Source organism: Struthio camelus, chromosome 1 (assembly GCF_040807025.1).
Source record: "Struthio camelus isolate bStrCam1 chromosome 1, bStrCam1.hap1, whole genome shotgun sequence".
Classification (NCBI taxonomy): Eukaryota; Metazoa; Chordata; class Aves; order Struthioniformes; family Struthionidae; genus Struthio; species Struthio camelus.
Window position 1 is genome coordinate 144,159,555 of NC_090942.1, and position 16,319 is coordinate 144,175,873.

Below are 16,319 nucleotides of genomic sequence, written 5' to 3' on the forward strand. Positions count from 1 at the left end.
ATCCAAAAAACAACAGTGATGATTTTAAAAGTTCCCTTGGGCTTCTCAGAATTACCTCTGACACTGAAACGCACATGGTCAGTTTGGTTTATTTTCTAAGTCAAATGAGATGCAGCCAGCTACGAATAAAGGGTAAAAGACTGAAAGGCGTTTCCTGAATTATCACAGAAACTGTTCATATAATTTTAGTTCATACACTGGTGAAGATATTTATCTTTAAAAGAAAATACTACTTAATTCTCGAGACCAGAAGTAATACTGTGTTTCTGAGTCCAGCTGTACACTCTAAACATATTCCAGCTCCAACATGTATCAAGACCTGGAAGGCAAAATGGCTTTACTCCTCCTCTTCTCTGCTTTTATGCACTCGTTTGCACAGAAAGGAAACCCGTACGCCAGCTGAATGGAAGTCCTAAAGCTTTGCTACAGATCCAGAGCTGGATTAGTGGGTGACTGGCAGCAAAGCTGTATCGCAGTAGGTAAATCTGAACATCATCTCTGTGCCTCATTTTTTCATCTGTAGAGAGATTAATGAGATCCTTATCTTGCAAAGGCATTGCAGAAATGTTCATTTGTGAATCTGTTATATACTCTAGTGACGTAATGCAGCAGAGAGAGATGGTGATGGCACATCAGAGAGAGATAAAAAAAATCTGTCTTCAAAACAGAATTTGAAGAGTGTACGTTAAATAAAACATGAGAATTCATACTTAACAGTGAAGAATACACCTACTGTTGAATAGCTGTTCATTAAGAAGGCACTTTGTAATGAAGGGATAGGGTTCCGTTAGAAAAAGAAACGGCATGTACTGATACTATTAAAGCCTACATCATAAGAGACATAGGGGATTGATTTTTCCTACCTTTTGAGTGTTTGACTTTATAGCCTAATATGTAAATTTGTGCATTTTGTGTGTCTGTATGAATGTATAATTATTCGTGGAATGTGTCAGCTATATTAAGGTACAGGGTAATCCTCTACAAAACTACCTTAACATACAAGAGGGGGTGGCTTAAACGCCCAGATTAAAAAGTCTGGGCATCTTTTTTTCTCTGCTCCTTTGTTTCACATTTAGGTTTCTTTCATAGAGATAAAAGTTATACCAGCATCATCCTTCACCTACTAGCTCAATTGCATTCTTTATTACAACAATGATTACATGCTCTATAAATACCTAGACAGATACTACTTTCTGTATCCAAGCGTTGAAGAAAAAGCATGGTAAAATCATGTTCATAAGTCAATACTGAAGGTTTCAGGTTCACAACAGGGATACATTCACCAGAGTGGGCAAAGGAAGTTGTAAATCATGTCTCTCTATGCCATCCTGGTCCTATGCTCTGTCTGGATGAGTGACTTACTATATTCCTATACTTTTTCTTTGGGACAGGGTAAATGTAATTCCTCTCAGCAGCTTCAGAGCATCCATACTAAAAAGGCTGTTAAGCAGAGGCACTCCATCAATGCATTCCCCAGTAGCTTCAGTTAGGCTCATTTCCCGGTCTGTATTTTGGAAATTATCTACATTTTGGATAAAGCTAGCCCCATCCAACCTCCTAATTTCTCCCTTCTTTTCAGCTCTGCCTTTTTATATGCAAACTTTATCCAAGTACACATAAAAATCACTGTATTCCTACAGGCTGGTTTTGGCTTAAGCTTTTACTGTGTTCTTAATCTCATGGATAATGACTTTCCCCATCCACCTTAAAGCAAGCAGCAAAATCCAAACATACCTTTTATATATTCAGTTAAACAGCTGTAGGAGGAAAGGTTAGGCAAAAAGTTGATAGTATATTTCATTACAGAACTCCATATCCTTATTGTTCTGTAGAGGCATCCACAAAGTTGCTGGCATTCTTTTATCCCCAGGTGATCTAAGACATGTTATGAGCCTTTTCCCACTAATGAAAATTAGCTTGAGAGCAATGCTAATTTTCTTATTGATTAGAGCATTTTGATCACAGTGCTAGATGCCATTTCCCTGTTTTTGTAGGCCCAGTTTTCATAATTAGCAGAAAAACTTTGCAATTTAGGAAGTTATATGAACTAAATATTTATAAAGCAAAATACATGTACTAAAATGCTTTGTGTTGAAAATTTAACACCTTCAATATCAGCTGCAAATGAAATACATTCAGGAGCTGGCAACAAATTTTGAACAACACAGAGCTACTACTGCAAGAGACATTGCAATGGAGTTTTCCACTATGGAGAGCACATTAACTAAGACGTTATTTAAACTTCACTGATTAAAAAAATGCTGCAGGAATGGCTCCTTAAAGATGTGCTTTGTAATCTTGTAAACAATGTTCTAAGAAGGAGCTTTGCTGTGTACAGAGATGTAATATAGAAAAAGAAAACTGCATTTAAGGAGGATTAGATAGCTCAGGAGGCTTATCATAGTGGAAATGAGAGTCTTTCATCATACAGTCACCTCTTAAATTCAGCTCTGTTCAGCGGCAACTGAAAGTCATTACTGCTTAGTGACATATGAAATGAGTTTGGGTTTTAGCCCAGATCCTAACTGGAAAGCATCCACATCATAAAAGGCAGAACCACAAACGTCTTTAATCTGCACCCTTATTGACAGTTTTCCCAGGTCTGACCTAAAGACTTAATGTGCTTCAAGAGCTTAACTACTGTCTTAGCTGAAGAAACAGTCTCTTAATGTTAACGTAACATCAGGCTGGCACAACAGAGTGGGAAAATGCTGTTCTAGTCCTAATGTACCTGAATACTGGCTGGATACCTTCTACCTCAGGGATGCTGGCTCAACATCTTTCATGATAATCTAAACAACTTAAAAATAAACCTGCTAGACTTGTGGCATACATCAGCATAAATTCAGGAAGGCAAGGTCAAGGAATCCATCTTTTGTATCAGGCGCTATCCCCTAGACTTTTAGTTCCATCTTTAAGTTATCAGGCTCAGCTAAATTTATGTCACGCTCATAACAGTTAGCATTAAAAAAATTATCTAAGAATGCAATTTCAGGGTAAAATAACTTGAAATAAAAATATTTTAATTACTTTGTAATTAAATATAACGAGTCAAGTTTAAGAGTTCATAGGAATATAAGTTTAAAATACTTATTTTAAAATAAGAAAGAAAATATTTCTACTAAGGAGCTCAAGATACATCATATATGCTGTTATGAAGGCATATAAAAACTAAGAAGTTGAGGGAATGTACTATGTCAGCACCTCGAGAACTCTTTGGCTATAAAATTTAGATCCTCCTTTTTTTTTTTTTTTGATGAGTTCTTTAGATTTTACGACATCTTCTTCAGAGGAAGAATTTTACTGAGTGTTTCGTGGGCAAATTTCAGTTTTCTGCCTCCAAAATATTATCATACAATTTTCCATAAGTAGCTGTCAGTTTATGTCTGAAAACGTTCTTACCATCTCTTAATAAAACAGTGGGGTCCAAGAAAAAAGCCACAGGAGAAGATAAAAATGGTTTATAATAAATTGGAAGGGTTTCCACTTAGACCTTTGATACATATCACTTCAGAGCTAGAGTGACAGCAGTAGTCAGTGGCAGAGGAAATGATTAATACATACAATATATATATTATCTATTTAAATATGTGCATATTCATCAGATGAAAGGCCTATCAGGATTTCCTTTTTTCCTTGTCACGTTTAGGCACTGCAGAAAATAAACCCATACCTGAACATATGCATTGATATAATCTCTATTACAAAACTGTGAAGACTAATTACTGAATAAGTAAAGAGATTCGTGAACAAAGATCTGAATTTGACGTGGTAGAGCTTTTGTCTTCCCCTCCTCTTTGAAAACTCTGTGTGAAGCCACAGCTGTTTATAGATATAATTCTTATTGTGATGACAACTGAATCAAAGCAATAAATACAGTGTGAAGAGTGGCCATACTAAATTATGACCTAGCTAGCCTTTCTCAATGAGCAATATTTTACTTCTCCCTTGCTATGTTCATTGCAGGCCCCATTCTCCCCATACATTTTGTCTCTATGCTACAAAGTATCACAAATGCTTTGACAAGTCTTAGTTGTTCCTTCAGGTAAGGTTCTATTTATTCAGATATCCAAAGTTTTAGCTAGAGAAGTACTGCTAGTTAAAAAGTTAGGCCCATCACTCACAATGACAGACAGTGATCCAGTACAGGGATTCAGGTGTTAGAGACTTCTGCGCTGCTAACTCAGTCAAGGCAACAGTTTATCAAATTTTGCACTGTTGCTTTTGCCTTCAGAGCAATTTGGGCTAGATCAACAAGTGGTTTGAAGTCAACTAAGTCAATGGAGCTTTATTGAGGATTAAGGTCAGAAATTTAAAAAGATCTGACCTGAAAATGATGATTGTTTGGGCTGGTTTTAATAACAATCTGAAAAAAATAAATTAAGCCTCCTAAGAAACTAGAAGAAAAAACCAAGAGTTCAAAATAGTGATGGTCATCTATGCTAACAAGTGAACTCTGTATGACTCTTATAGTTGTCATCCCTATTTTCTAATTGTGACCAAAAATCAGAAAAAGAAAAAAAAAAAACCCTATCAGACAAAGCAACGGCACAGTCTCCTTCTCTCCATTTGCATATAAAGTCTGGATGTCTTTCTAGTTTATTTTTTCGGTAAAAGAAAGTCTATGAGTCAGGAGAGGAGAAACTACATGAACTACAGAAGCCTTTGTTAAACAGGAACTCAGATTATATCCAATGCCATAAAACAATGTATAATCAGGAGAGACAAAAGACAGAAATTTAATACAACTCTACTTTATGAATTTCTGCAAAAAGTTAAACATATATGCTCTTCTTTACAAGAAAAAGATCAATATTTAGATCATTGCACATAGCTTGTGCCAGACTACAATTTCTGAGACTTTTTCGTGCTTGAGCCATATATTTGTGATTGCTCAACAAAGGATTAAAAACGTGTTCATAGTCTCGCTACTCTTAACAGGAACAGAACAAGAAACATCTGTTTGTGAAAATGATGTTGAAACAGCGTATCTTCAAACAGCTTGCATGCAAGTCTACAGCGGGCTCCAAAACTCTTTTCAGTGATCTGTTTTAGATTAAATTACAGAATCACAAAATGGTTGAGGTTGGAAGGGACCTCTAGAGATCATCTAGTCCAATCTCCCTGCTCAAGCAGGGTCCTCTAGAGCACTCTGCACAGGATCACGTCCAGACGGGTATTGAATACCTCCAGGGAAAGAGACTCCACAACCTCTCTGGGCAACCTGTGCCACTGCTCACAGAACACCCTGTGACCCTCACAGGAAACAAATTTTTCCTCATGTTCAGATGGAACTTCCTGTGTTCCAGTTTCTGCCCATTGCCTCTTGTCCTGTCACTAGGCACCACAAAGAAGAGACCGGCCCCATCCTCTTGACACCCTCCCTTCAGATACTTTTAGACATTGATGAGATCCCCTCTCAGTCTTCTCTTCTCCAGGCTGAACAGGACCAGCTCCCGCAGTCTTTCTTCGTAGGACAGATGCTCCAGTCCCCTGATCATCTCTGTAGCCCTCCGCTGGACTCTCTCCAGGAGTGCCATGTCTCTCTTGTACTGGGGAGCCCAGCACTGGACACAGGACTCCAGGTGAGGCCTCCCCAGGGCTGAGGAGAGGGGCAGGATCACCTCCCTCCACCTGCTGGCAACATTCTCCCTAATGCACCCCAGGATCCTATTGGCCTTCTTGGCCACAAGGGCACACTGCTGCCTCATGCTTAACTTGTTGTCCACCAGCACTCCCAGGTGCTTCTCTGCAGAGCTTAATGTAATGCAACTTACGGTATAAATAATTTCTAAAAGGATGGAAGGATTTCTAAAGGATAGAAGGAAGAGCAGAAGGAAGGAAGGAAGGAAAGAAGAATGGAAGGAAGAAAAAGATAATATTCCATTCATTCATCATTTCTTTTTCTGTTTTTAGACTGAAAGGTTATTTCATTTGCTCTCATATGAGTTATAATTAATAGCAATAATAAGGTACTTAGCCTACATTGAAACAAAATTAATGTTATTAGCCAGAGAATAACTCTCTAAAGCCTGTCACATGCAGTGACATTATGACTGTAAATGCTTTAAATATTGAATTCTGTTAAACACACATAAGTATGCAAAAGCAGTAGAAATACGTAGCCCCAAAGATTATCCAGAGACTTTGTATTTAGTATTTTTGACATGGGCTGTAATCATACTCTTCAATATTGGTTTAACGAGTCACAAACATGAAACATTTAAAGGAGTATTTCATTCATTTGTCTTTAGGTTTGTTCTCCTGCTAGCATTGAGACAGTTTTTTAAATAAATTATTGCTCAATTAGGTGATTGTTTCTAAATAAAGAAATATATGAAAATGAACAATTTTCTTTAAGATTTATTAAGATCAGTCTGAGTAAATTTTTCTGTCTTACTTTTAGAAATGGCGTTGCTTTTTCTCTTGCAAGTGGAAGCTAAAGCCTTCTTTGTGATTCAAGTTGTTCTCTCAAATCAGGGACAATTTTTCATTGCATTCACGGTTCCAATCTTGATATAACTTTTTCTTCACTAGTACCTGAGAGTTATAGCTTTGGTTCTGCTTTTCTCTCCTCCCTTTGTTTTTTACATTGCATAAGGGTTTTCCACAATATTTCCCACTCTGCAGATCATCCACTGTAAGTTTCTTTTAGAACTGAGTTGATGTTGGTGCTTCTTTTCCTACCAGTTGTCCAACATTTTTGATGTTGTGCTATGATGTGTTTTTCCATAGATTTGTTTTTATTTCCTATGCCTAGGTTGTCTTTAATTAGAGGATTTTGTAGCCTATTGTTATATCCGGGCTGTTTTGTCTTATTATCTTTGTAAATTACATTAAATCTACACATAAATACTCATTTCAGTTTAACAAATGACAAAACCTCCCTTTGGGGAAAGCGTATAGTTTTCACTTTTTCAGCTTTTCTAGACACTGTTGTTTGACTTTCCTAATGTAAATGACAGAGGCATTTCAAGAAAATATTTGTAACTGACATCACCAGTACGGTGAATAAATCTACTTTGTCTGACATACTTGAATGCATTAAGATTGGAATTTTCAGTGGAGGTTAATGGAAGTACTCCCTTCAACTGAAAAAAGAAAAGCTACATTATTCCCTCAGTGTCCTTTGGAAATGTCAGCCATAACTCTTTTTCATCATTCTAATAAAGGAGGAGAAAGTAACAGAGGACCTAAACACATTTTCTGCGTCCTGGAGCAAATACGCCACTTGTCAACACAAGAGTCTCACAAGACATAGGCCAAACTGAATAACCAGACCCTCAGCTGAAGCAAAATTCAAAGCTTGTACACTGTTTTCTACGAGATGAAGATATCTTTCCTGATGAAATAGCTCTGCTGCCCCCGATGCTCCTGTATCCAACTGTAAAGGACAATACACAAGGAAACTCATGCATCTCCTCTTTAACATTGTATCTACCTAATCCACATTACACAAAATTTGAAATTCTTATGCTATTACTAGATTTAGATCTCTGACTTACCCCAAGCTTTTTTAATAATACATTGCTGGCTTACAGTTTGGTATGTGTGACACATCTCCTAAGCGCTTCTTGTCATTTTGGAAGAAAGTAGTGGCTTTCAATATGATATCACTCCTGCACCATTAACTAAATCTCCACCTGTTGTTTAAACCCTCTCCTGAAGGAGGCAGCAAAACCTAATGACAGCAGGAAATAATCAATTAGGCTAGAATAAACTTACTACTGTGAAATAGTGAAAAAAAAATATCAGAGAGTAAAGACCAGCTAATGCTCAGTAGCTTACTACATAGCAGATGCAAACAGAAGTGATAGACTGTGTGCATACACGAACCTAATGCAAGCACTTGGTTGACTACATGCTGATGGCCACACCCAAGAGTAATAAAGTTTCAGGGGGTAATACAGCTTGAATGAAAGTCATTCTCTCTTTTAAAAAATCTATCTATGGAACAGTCTTTCTATTTAATCTAATTATCTCCCACACTGACAGATTTTCCTCTTAAGCATCTCAGAGTTTCACACAAAGTTTTTCAACATTTGTTAATTTTTGCTAATATTGCACTAAACTTAAAACATATTAGCAACCACTAAATGTACTGTGCTGCTCATTCTTCCTCCATCTTCTGTAGCCTGAATCTCTTGACGTAAAATATGAAAAGAAATATACATAATTTTACCTGTATATGCTTGCACAGTTTAAAAACATGTGTGCCTCAAAGTTAGGTATCTGTTTATAGCAATCTAATAAACAAGAACTGTTTTCTTGAAGAAAACCATTTTGTAGTGGTTTGCACCAAAAACAGAATTGGCTTGGGGTACGTGGGAAGGAGGAAAGCAAGTTGATCTTTAGCTCCTTATACTGCTATGGTCTATTATGATTATTTCAAACATGAACTTGGAATTGTTTTCAGAGGTGATACTTCTGGCATCAGAAAGTCGTTACAAGATGTCTAGAGATAAAGGAAGCCTGTTCAAAGTTCTAATGACTGGCTGCTCGCAAGCCTGAGAGAGAATGGAAGGCTCTGCAGGGCAAATTATTTGACTATTTTTAATGAACAGAAGCGGCTCTTACCTGACTGACTTCACTGATTCAGAAAAGTCACTAAAATAATTAGCAAATTGTTTTGACTGTAGTCACTTTATTTGAAATTATTTTAATATCAGTACCATATGATCACTTTTTGAGTTAGCATACCCATTAATGAAGATAACCTGCAGAGTCACAATATCTTCAAGACCAGCTGACACCCAGAAGAACCCAGAAACTCTTGGGGTTGGATTCAACTTTCTTTGCTTTAAATGTCCATAGTTAAGATGTCTACATCTCTAATAAGTCCACACAAGCTAGTTTCATAGTTAAAAAAGGACAGGCATTTCTAGGAAACAATTAAGTTGACCCTAAAATAGATACTGCAAGAGGTGAGATTAATGATGCCTCTAATCATGCATTTCTTTCCCCTAAGTATAAAGGGCAAGTAGCTCAGATATACTGTACGCATCCAGTTTGCAGAAGTCTACATTCAGTGGACATGAGTGAGACTCTACCAGGAATTCCCTCCATCAATGTCAGAAGCATATGCAACATACCTACACTCCAGTCCATTTCCTCCACCGCATCCCCATATAAGCCATGCTTGCTTTTTCCTGTGAAATTTTTTGATGCATATAGAGCAGTATGGACATGAAGATAAGACAGGACAAGAAGAAATGGTGCATCAGTGTTCCTGGAAAAAAAAAAAAACGCATAAAAACCAAAATAAAATCAAAAGAAATACTTAGTGGATTTTATAATAACATTTCTACAAACAAATCTTTCTACAGTGGAGCTCAAAAAAAAAAAAAAGAAAAAAAAAAAGGAGGAAAAGGAATAAAGGAATACCAGGTAGGATAAAGTAACTGATTACTGGGTAAACTGAACACACAGAGTAAAAAAAAGTCATTCTTAAGCGTGTATTGAATTGAAAGTAAAAATCAATAAAGAAATGTAACTAAGTACTGTTTGTTATATATACTGAAAGAGGAGTTGGTTACAGCCAAGAATCTAGCAGTGTTCTCTTTCTTCATTTTACAATTACACATATAAAAAGCGCAGCAATAAGTGTTCAAAAACATATACCCTTCAGAATTACATATACTGTGAAACTTAACTATCTTCCTTGCAAGGTCATTTTATGGAAGCTTATCAATTAATTAGACTTTTATGAGGACCAGGATCAAATAAGCCTGCAAATATGCTGATATCAGTAATATCTCTGAGAATGTCAAACCCAGCATACTAGAATTTTTTCTCTGTCTTCACTCTGGAAGAAAGCTGATGACAAAATCTTATAATTTAGTGATGTATGTGTATGCAAGTGATTAGTACATAACACTTATAAACATGCTGTACCAAAGCACAAATAATAATCTTGAAATATATGCTAATATAAAGATTGTTTTCCCTCTCACAGTAACGAACACGCTCCATTGTCTTCAGTCTGCTTCCTAACTGAGAAAAAAGAAAATCAGAGTGCAATAAATAGATTCTCTGTAAATTTTGTTGTTCATGTGATCTGTCAACATGATACTTATGATTAGCTCCAGCAGGCTGTGAAAGCACAACTCAGATGAGAACTTTTAAGTAAAGTTCTATAAATAATGCATAAGAAAAAGTGCTGAGCGCTAGCCAAATTTACTGCTACACACTGTAACAGCATTTGTAGTACATTACGCAAATTGTAAATTTCAGTTGAATCAGAAAAGCACTACGCAGAAAACCTGTCTGAATCTCACCTTAAAACACAGAGGTAATTACAGAATAATTTTAGTTTTATTGACCATATTACCCCTCGCCATCTTTGTAGTGGGTAATATCTGCAATTCATGTCAAAGTCAAAAGGGATACTATATGTTTCCTCATACAGTTGATTCATACATGTTTTAAAGGCCGGGAACAACATATGTATGCACAAACTGTTCCTTTGGAATGAAAAAAAAAAAAAAACCCTAACCTTTAGCAATCAAGAATCTCAAAAATAAAAGTCTTTTAATAAAAGGGATTTATATAATATCACCTTTTTATTCTCAAATTAAAATGAGTAAGTTTAATCTAGTATATTCATGATTTTTTTCCTGTCTCTTTGGTTGAATGCGTTTTTGTGGAAGCTGCATGGTTAAAGCTTTCCGTTTTACCAGCATAGGCAGCCATGCTTACACACAAAACAGGAGAGTTCTATCCAGATTATTCACTTGATAAGTGTGTTTCTGACTGAGACTTTTTCTTCATAAACTGTTTCTCCTGCTTTAGAAAATTGCTCTAATATTCACAGAACAAATAGAACACTTCTATATGAAAAATTAAAACAAAATTATTTGAATTTTCTTCATATGTTTCTGCATAAATACTGTATTATCTTAGTATTGATAAACATTAATATCATGAACTACAGTTTCTAAAAAATAAAGTGAAACATTTTCATAAAAGATATTGCAAGGCTGTATTTGTTGAAAGTTGGTAGAATACAAGCTAGGTCATATATGTAAAGAACCTTTCATTACTGTAGCAACAAATAATACAGTAGACTTCCGTGTCAAATAAATTGAAAACATGTCAGTATTTTAAGTCAAAAAGACATACAATCATTTCATAAGTTTACTATTTAATATGGGTATTGATATGACACTGACCTTTCATTAAATAACATTTCTACAAGGCAGTTGATTTTTTTTTTCAATTTACATTTTTTTACAGTATTTTATCTTTCCAGTATGAGATTATGTTTGATTTCTTCCTTAAAAGCAGTTAACTGAATTGATACTAACGCATATGTTCTGGGGTAAAACACCACAGAAATTTAGTAGACACCTACGGTAATGCAGGCATAATTTATTTTTTCACGCAAACTGCCTTTTTCTAATGCCACATACTGTATACTGTATACTTCTAAATGTATACAAGTATCGTTAAAGGTGAGTGTCAAAAGTGTCTATTATAAATGTTATTTTAAAGAGATAATAATCCTTTTTTTTTTTTTTAATGGAACTGACACAAAGATTTAACTTTCATGAAAAGTCATCTAATCAATGATCGATAATGGAAGGGGCACTAAATCATTCTCTTCTTTGGAACTGAAATTGACAGGTTCTGATTGACAGTTCACTGTCAGGTGGAGAAGTGTCTCACCTTTTAATATCCTATAAAAAGATCTGAAGCACCTATTTATCTCCTGCCAAAACTATCTGAGGAGAATCATAACTGACTACTTTTACTGTGACCTTGAAAATGGAATGACAATATCAGCTAGTAGGTGGGAGAGAAATTTGACAATAACAGCTTAATTCTCCTTTTATTAACTGAAGCACTTCAGTAAACAGCTCCTTCGAAAATTTAGTGCCATCATCTTTTACACAGTTTAAACACTTGGAATTTCATTTTCAAAAGATCTGAGATTTGCTTGCTCAAATGTAGCATGGAATTTTTATCCTAACATGACTCACACAGTCAGAGCGATTACACACATAAGACATTCTTTAATGCATACTTAACTGATCTAGATAACTTCTAAATGTATCCTTTGTTCTTTTTATTGCTGACTTCTCTATATTGCATAGCACTGGGTTCTTGTTATTTCGTGTGAGGACTCTTCACAATATTCAAGGATTTAGTTTAGACTTGAGCTGTGCAACACAGCTTTAAAGTGGATGAAAGAGTAAGTTACAACTAATATAAGGCCCCTCTTCACATACAGATCCGTAACTTCTTCCAGCATTTTGTTCTAAATACTTGCTGCTTTGAAATCTCCCTGTGCTTTTTTGTTTGCATTTCTGTGCATTAATGATAATCTAAGGCCTCTGCCGCAGATCAATAAATGAGTCTCAGATTTTATAGACCTGTGGTTCTCAAATCAAGCTGACATTTCAAAAATGATTCTATTCTGGACATTAGATGTAAACGTGACATTACAGGGCTCCATATTACTTTTCCACAATAAGCTCTAAATTAATGCCTAATATAATGGATAAGTATGGTCCTTCTGAAAATTATCTTATTGCTAGATGGGAAATTATCTTCAAATTCCGTCGTAAAGTACATATTTTCTACCCATTAGACAATTACACACCTGTACCGGTGAAGACGCTCTGATTCATAGCAGCTGACTATCAGAGCAGGTATACGTGATTCTGCCTGTGTTAGGTGAACACTGTGCTGCGTTGAAAGTTTGCTAAAAAATTTTTCTGTAATCTCTGAAGTCTTATACACTCCATAACAGTGTAGTTTGAAAAGCACTATCTGAAATAGCTATTGAAGCGAAACATATTTTTCTTATAAAGGTATGTAGATAAGATTTGAGTTATTGAATGACAATGTGTCCTTTTCACATAATCATAGTATACCAAAGACACAGTTAAAATGCTGACAATGAAAGAAAACAAAAACATTGATGTATATAGTCTGATTAAATATTTTCAGCATACACAGATGCAAGCCTAACTTTTCCTTCCCTGTAACTTGTACTAAAATTTTGCTAAAAACATTATTATTCAAGTCTAACATCCAGTCAGTGGATATGCTTATTGGCTCCCTCCTCTACTTCCAGATTAGATATCACCAATTTGAGAGGACTCTTTGCGACTAGAGTGGTTGAATGCACTTCATTAGGCTTTGTTGCTGTAGAAGAGATAGAGTAAACCTTGTCTTAGGTTTACTGAAGAAGGACTTCAGTCTGGATTTTACTTTGCTCTGTTTGCTAACAGAGATAAAAGCATTTTTTCTATCCATGAATGAATACTTGTGTCTCACTCTTTTAAAGGATTCACCTTAAAACAAGAATCTCTTCGTATTTTCAAAATTCTAATCACAAAAAAAGAACTCTTGACCACTTGGGAATAACTTATCAGAACTAGAAAATGTGTAGAAAAGTACTGAGAAAGGGAAAAAATGTAAAAATATGCAAAATCGGACTCTTCATAGAAGATAACTCAATGGCGGATTGCCCTCCATTATCTCGATATATGTGAAATGATTCTTCCATGCAAATTGCCAAGATATCTTTGATATCTATATTTCCTTGCCAATTTGAACCTTTAAATGCTTGAGGTACACAATTCATATATGTTTTTATGTCCTTTGTATATAATCCTGTTTCTCCTCTTCAAAAAGTATGTTCTTGTAAGCACGCTAAAAATGAAATTTCTCACCTACTACAATTATTATTCATTACTAAATCCCTCTCCCACGTAAACACTTGGAACTCAGTATGCTGATCTACTGCTTATGAAAAGTGTTCCATTCACAATGTAGTCTGTCACTTACCAAATTATTACAGACCTAGTTATGTCCTTTATCATTCTTAAACTGTTTTTCTTCATTCTCAGATGGCCCTAAAGCATATAAAATTTACAGTTTCCTCCTGCTAGGTCTTCTCTTTAAAGGTAAGGAGCGCAGGTCTGAGAAAAAGGGATGAAGTTCCAATAAAGTTGTTACAGCTTAGAAGTTACTAACTTTTAAAAATATACCTATACATATACATTGTATGTATATGAAGATACAGGAACAACTCTCTATAATTTGTTATTTTGCTATAAACTATAAGGAATATTCTTGTGGGAGTCATAAAGTTACCTGATTTCAGAGCTCTAACTCCTATTAATTCTTTGGTTCCAAATGAGACCTGAACAACATGCCAACTGCCTAATCTTAACACCTATGGATAGATGGCAAAACTCTAAATCACAGGTCTGTTACAGAAGATGAAAATAAAAATGGATACATTTTGCATCACTGTTTCAAAGACTGAAATAGAATAGATTTAAAAATCATAAATTTATTAACTATCATCACTAACTTTTGAGTATTATGGCAAGATAATCTATCACTGAAAACAATAAATCTGCAAGAAAATTGTTCAAGTATCACTTTCATCATAAATTTCAATTATAAATATATGTTGATATGCAAATATTTTCCCCAGAAGTCAGACTTCATTAGTTTTTTTTTTTTTTAATTATAATTATTAATGGTGGTCAGTTGTCTTTGTTTGTTAGGGAGGTATGTGGTAGTACAGAGTGGTACTTTCCCCTTGCTAATTTCTAAGAAGTTAAAAATAAGTCTTTGGCATTTTCAAAATTTGAATTGCTTATGCAGCAGGTCATTTACTAAAGGACATGCTGAAGAGACATAAGTGGTAACCAAACTGAACTTAACATAAAATAATTAGCCTCCATTTGACTTTCAAATATACTGTAATGTCTACAGAGTATTCTAATAGATTTACAATATGTATACAGACTTGCTCTTGGGGAGAAGTAATTAGAATTAACATACACTGAGCTGACCTGTCCACATACAATGAGTGTGAACAACTAAATTAGTATTTGTTTTCACACATTGGATCTGACACTTGTAACTGTACCTATTCTTTTCCATCGTAGTTTCCGAGCATTAAATATTGTATTTCCTGTCTTTCAGTCTGCCTATAAGCACATTAAAATAGTAATACACACATAGTAGACTAAGGGAAAACAAATACAGTATCCCCTCCCCAAAAGTAGACCAGGAATAGTAAGTATAACAGCTATCTGCTAGGAAGAAATTCTAAGAGGGCTTGAAATCCAGTTGAGATCCAATGTTATGAAGTCACACAGCTAGCAATATGATGGAGAAGTAACTAGACAAAAAACTAACACACAGGAAGTCCATTGACTACACTCCAAAGAATTTACAAAGGTCTATAGAATATGTGTGGTATGGTAGGGGCATGCAGATCAGAAAACATGGCACATTAGGCTATATAGGATGCACCAGAGCTGCTGAAGATCAGAGATTTACCATATATTTATTGTAAAGATAATTAATCAATTACAATAGGCATGAAAACTGACGATTTTTAATTGGGTGACAGAATGTATTAGCAACTGGTTAAGGGGAATGACTGTCTGAATTCTCTGAATTCAGGATTCTTTGAACTGGTATACCTGTGTACATGGATTAGTGCTGTACAGTACTGCTTGCTTGGCAAGTAGCAAGCTACTTACCATGTTACTCAAACAAAAGAAACCGCTGTGAGAAATCCAGTGTTGAGTTGAACATGTGGCTAGACACAAGGGCAGAGCGAGCCTGCTCCATGAAAGGAGTGGAACCACAAAAACACTTTGGATCAAGCAACTGTGGCTTCCAAAAACATAACGGCTATTTGCTTAAGTGTGCTGGATATCTGCTGCTGCAGCCTGATTGCCTGTATACTGCTATTCCCCTACAAATGGACTGTGTGTGAAAACAAGTACTGATGCTGTTCATACCATTATATGGGAGAGGTCAGTTCAGTGTATATTAGTCTATTTACTCTTTTCCCCGGGAGCAAGTTTTATGGCCATATGCTTTGCACATGAATTCACTACAGGGCACAGTTAAGACTGCTTGGATTGCCTAATTGTTTCTCAATACTGTAATATGCTTGGATATTTTTTAATTTAGCATTGACTGAATTCTCTGGGTTATAACACTCAATATAATTGCAGCATTCCTGAAAGTAGTTTACTGTAAATTACCAATATGTGCTATTAACCTTTGCTTCAATTTAACATAATTTTTGTCTGGAAACTACATTGAGAACTGGGGGCAAGTGCCCAGCTGATCTAAATCCATTTATCTCTAGTTGAGTCAACTGAGCTATGTTGAGTTAGATTATATGCTTTTTGCCAGCCCGAAACATTAAGCTGTGCAATAATATTGTGCACATTATGAGTATTAGCAAAGTTAAGAAAGTTACTAGTTTCCCAGCATCCATTCCTAATCTTGAACTCATCTGTTTTGGGTCTATCAATTTATTGCCATTA

General features: G+C 35.5%; 1 protein-coding gene across 13 annotated transcripts in view; it reads right to left on the reverse strand.

Annotated features, from left to right (window-relative positions):
- Nucleotides 1-16,319, reverse strand: part of STS (steroid sulfatase) — a 115,206-nt gene that overhangs the window by 61,200 nt on the left and 37,687 nt on the right. For all 13 annotated transcript variants that reach the window (XM_068921491.1, XM_068921577.1, XM_068921543.1 and 10 more), the window contains one exon: nt 9,093-9,229. In XM_068921491.1, coding sequence (XP_068777592.1) covers nt 9,093-9,229 — 137 coding nt within the window. The remainder of the gene's footprint in view (nt 1-9,092; nt 9,230-16,319) is intronic.